This window comes from Cornus florida, unplaced genomic scaffold (assembly GCF_030987335.1).
Source record: "Cornus florida cultivar Cherokee Brave unplaced genomic scaffold, ASM3098733v1 CherokeeBrave_3.0.0_Hap2_Chr09, whole genome shotgun sequence".
Taxonomy (NCBI): Eukaryota; Viridiplantae; Streptophyta; class Magnoliopsida; order Cornales; family Cornaceae; genus Cornus; species Cornus florida.
The window spans coordinates 41,285,969-41,290,674 of NW_026775579.1; the positions used below are offsets into that span (position 1 = coordinate 41,285,969).

The window sequence follows — 4,706 nt, forward strand, 5'->3', positions numbered from 1 at the left end:
GGTCAATGGAAAATGCGACACAATAAAATGTCTAATATACATTCATCTGTGAAAGCTGATTTATTTATTTATTTTTTTCAAGCTCTATGAGTTCTTTACTTCTTTTAGAAGCCAATGCTTAATCAGATTACCATTTCTTTTCATGGGAGTGTAGACATAAACATACCACCCCATGACAATGGTGAATCTGTGAAATCAAGTTAAACGAAAATAAGCATAAGAGTGTGTAGACAAGCTCATAACCAATTACTCAAGCCAAAATGGAAGTCAACCTTCATTGTATTACTGAAAAACAAAACATTTTCTCAGGAAAAAAAAGAAAAAAAAAAAAGAAAAAGAAAAAGAAAAAAGCAAAAACATTTAGATGCAACTCAACATGGAAAGACAGAGAGATTGTGCTTTCCCTTTCATGGCTCCTGCAATGGAGGATTGTTCTCTGTTGTTGTCTTCAATTTCTTGGCATGTTCCTCATTGATTCCATCAACACTGCCTGATCTAGTACTACTGTCCACTATGGGCAATTCATGGGGCATACCTTTCTGATCACCTTTCGAGATTAAATAATCTTTGCTTTTTCCCCACACCACAATGTACAGACCCGAGACTATGACAATGGCTCCGATTAAACTGAGATCAAGATCAGCAAGAAAACTACTGTGAGCTAACTCGATTACACAAAGTCACCAAGTGGTTCTACGAAAACATATGATATATAACACAATTGAGTTTCGAGTTGAATATATGTAACAACGAAAATAGGACTGTTGCTAATACCTTCCAAGATGAACTTGCTCAGCCAGAACAATGACCCCGAGAACAGCAGTGATGATCATGCAGAGAGGGCTAAACGCTGTCACAAACACCGGACCTCTCTCCTTGTTTACCATGCCTTGCACATAATATGCAATTCCAGAGCAAACTACCCCCTAATCACAAAGTCAGCAGAGTTAAAGGTGAATTGTGGAGGCTTGATCTGCCAGTCCAAATATAGCTTCTTCAGAACAGAAAACAAGAATTTTAAACCAAGCTAATAAATTGATTAAATTGATATTGTTATGATAGGAGAAAAATATAGAATTAGAATTGCACTGGGAAAACTAAACGGTTAGGGTTAAAATCGTTTCATTTGGGTTCGCGGTAATTTGGCATATTTTACCATATCTTTCAAAACTGCAACTGGAAATATTTCCCAGGGCGTATTACTAACTAGGCATGTTACTGTGATGAGTAGATTTCTTATGTAAAATGGCCCTTACAGAGTAAACTACAGCAAGAAGCCTCGAGTCCCAACCAAGTGCCCAGGCGCCAATGTCGTGTTCCATTACAAGTGCCACAACTCCGGCTTCCAGGATGCCCATCAAGCATACCAAAGTCGTCAGAGTGAGTGGTGCCGGGTATTGCTTCAATGTAATTGACTGAGGCAAATGCACACCAATTAGAAATAGTTTGTGACAAATTAAGCAAATTTTCTTTCAATACAACTAGTGGAAGTTCTTTAACTATAAAAAAAAAAACTAGTGGAAGTTGGATAATATCAAATGTAGGATTGAAATTTCCAAAATTCAGATCAACCCACCATTTGTTTGTATCAAAAGATCAATTGTAACTACTAGGGAGTAAATGATAAAGCTTCTAAATAATATTCACCAAGAAATATATTCAATTCCGTCACTTATATAACCATGCCCAATCCATTTAACCTCTTTAATAATCCTTTTAACTTCTCATCAAACAATGTAAAATGTTCAAAACCATACACAAGGAGAGAGAACTAACTTGCAATATGAAGAAACCAGACCAACCACAGGTAGAGGCTAGGACCATAATCGTCCCGGTAGCCCAGTGCTGATCAGCAGAAGTACTGGTGGTGGTGTTATGGTGGTTCCTTCCTTGCGAGTTCCCGAGTATATCCAAGATGGGGCCTTTATATAGAGTCATCACCGTAGCTCCTGTGAGTGTGATTGAAGTTCCAATGACCTTTGCTACACTATGTTTCTGCTTCAAGTTAACCCTCTCCAACCTAATCAGATAAAGCATACATGTTACATATATCCTGATGAAAGCAGAGCTTTGTAACAAGAGTATAGACTTTGCACCAGATATTAGTATACCATCATTCAAGTTCATGTTAATTTTAAGTGTTTTGTTTTGTTTTTTTTGTAAATTAATTTTAAGTTTCTTATGAAAAATATAGGGAGAGTAGTATTTCAGATATTCAAGATAGTCGTGCTTGTCTAATCATGAGGGAATTGACGGGTAGAAATAGTTTATGGGTTAGTAGAGTAGGGAAAACACCGAGGGTCACTAGTAGCGAGGATATAAGCTCATGGTTATAGTAGAATCTTTTCACGGATAGTAGAATCTTTTCTCATCCATGAATGTTGGCTTTCATTAGATCTTTGTGCTGGCGAGCTTTTGGGTGGACACTTGAGCATCCATATCATTCATCAAATTGGAAGATTCTTATGATTGTGTTTGGTGGACCCAATGCTTTCTGGGTGGCAGGCCACCAAAATGCATGAAACTTTATACACTAGAGGGCTAGCTCAACAAGTTCACGATATGAAATGATTGAATCTTTACCTGAAAATGATTGCCAATATAAAGGTAAGGGCTGGGAGGACATTAACAATGGCAGATGCAAATGATGCTGATGTTTTCTTCATCCCCAAGAAGTAGAAGTCCTGATCAATCACTGGCCTGATAGTCAAACAGACAGTTAGAAACATTAATTTAATTGACTTGCAGGTGTCTAATAGCCAGAATTATGGAGGGTTCCATCTTTTTTTAAAATTAAGTAGTAGAACGTCGAGGCTAAAGTTCAAGTTCCAAGGAACACGTAGCTGTTTGAGTTTCTTGTCAAATAAAAATAAATAAATAAATATATGTCACCGGATCTTCTATATATCATATTTGAGAGTGACAAGAAAGAAAAATGGAAATGACAGTCTTCTAGGTAGAAAAACTATTCACATTATTTCATACAAAATGGTTGCTTTCATACTCGAATTTATTTTACTTGGGAATCTAAACTTTTGTAATACTATGTTTGGTCCAAAGTTGAAGCTAAACTTTTATTAGTACACAAAAGGTACCTGTAGTTTTATATAGTACCTAAAAATCTGAAGGTATAGATCAGGTTTTTAATTAGGAAATGAGTTCAAAAGATTTAGTTAACTTTACTGTACGGTTGAGATTAGCCTTTTAGAATGCCAACGAATATTAGATGGTTCTTAGTTCGTGAAGACATAGAGGTGCATATGTTCAAGTTGACATAAATAAATATATATATATATATTATGTATGTATAAGGTGTTTTAGAGAATTACTCCAAAAAACCAAGCGCTACTACTTTCAGGAAGACCGAGGGTGTCAGCTTTGGCCTTATTTTCCTGCAACAAATATAACAAATGATGTCGCTCAATTAGTATAAAATGAACAAGATTATGTATTTTTTACATGCACACACATAATAATTGAGAGTGGGCGTTGGCACCAATATTGTAAATTTGCTCCATTATGACCTGGGTTCCCGAAACAATATACCCGCGTAGAAAAGCAAGGTTAAAGTTATATATATATATATATATACACACACACATGACAGAAGTATCGAGCACTGCGCTACCTCTATATATATATACATATATATATATCATACACACAGAAGTAATTTTGAAGGGAGAGAAAAGAAAAACCTTTCAAAAAGAAATGCGAATGGAGCGATAACAATGGAGGCGACTACATGGCGGTACACGACGAAGACGTAGTTACTAATGCCATGCTTAAAAGAAACCATGGTGAGTATGTACATCCCTGCATACCCAAACTGCAGGGAGACAATAGCCAAGTAGGGTTTTATCTTAATGAAGAACAAGCTCAGCATTCCACTTGGCTTTTGGTCTCCCATTTCTTTCTCTCTCACTTTCTCTCTCCCCAAACACAATTACTTGTAGGTTTGTAGAAGTAGTAGTACTGAACCAAAATGAGAAGTGGTGGCCTTTTATAACCACAAAGCAAAAATAGTGAAAAACCAACTATACATTGTTAATGTAGCTACTTTTAACTTCTTCCTATAGATTCCCTCATCCATTAACCAAAAAAGGCGCTCTGTTTCCAAGCAATTACTAGAATCTTTGGTATCAAAAAAAAGATTAGAGAGAATTTTGTGTGTCTCTCTCTAAAAACAATTCTTTTCATTTGTTTTTTGGGTAGTGGGGATTGGGATTCATTGACCAGCAAGTGATGTTTTGGTTTAGTGCTTTGGGATGATGCAAGTAGGGTTTTGGTGTTTGTGAAAAAAAAAAATTGGGTGGTATGAAGAGTGGACACCATCTTTTAGAAAATGTGTCTTAGTGAACTCATTGATTGGGGAAAATTGACATGCATGTATGAAATTAAAAAGTTTTGATCTCAATTACACAAGTGTTAGTGCGATGACGACTTTCATAATAGATCATGTTAAATAGCTGATCAATTATGACCATGTGTGTTTTTTTTCGAACGGTATAATAGATCATGTTAAATAGCTGATCAATTATGACCAAGTTTAATATAAAAATATTGTATAGATATAGAAATATGTATCATGCCGATCATACCACAATTGCATGAGTTAGATTGTCAAATACGTCTATGATGGGTACTTAACTTCTATATTAGCCACATAAATTCGGCATCTAGATCACTAATCCTTTTAGTGCTGA

General features: G+C 35.8%; 1 protein-coding gene across 2 annotated transcripts; it reads right to left on the reverse strand.

The window, feature by feature from the left end:
- Positions 1–250: 250 nt before the first annotated feature.
- LOC132273737 (WAT1-related protein At4g08300-like) lies at positions 251–4,211 on the reverse strand. Of its 2 annotated transcripts, XM_059774785.1 has the most exons (7): positions 3,699–4,205; positions 3,330–3,392; positions 2,584–2,700; positions 1,777–2,020; positions 1,257–1,415; positions 775–926; positions 251–627 (listed from the first exon to the last, which is right to left on the reverse strand). In XM_059774785.1, exons 1-7 carry the CDS (start codon positions 3,908–3,910, stop codon positions 408–410), a joined length of 1,167 nt encoding a protein of 388 aa, XP_059630768.1. In that variant the 5' UTR covers positions 3,911–4,205; the 3' UTR covers positions 251–407. The 2 variants fall into 2 exon arrangements, with proteins under 2 accessions (XP_059630768.1, XP_059630769.1); XM_059774786.1 differs by lacking the exon at positions 2,584–2,700 and having other exon boundaries at positions 3,699–4,211.
- Between the last annotated feature and the right edge of the window lie 495 nt (positions 4,212–4,706).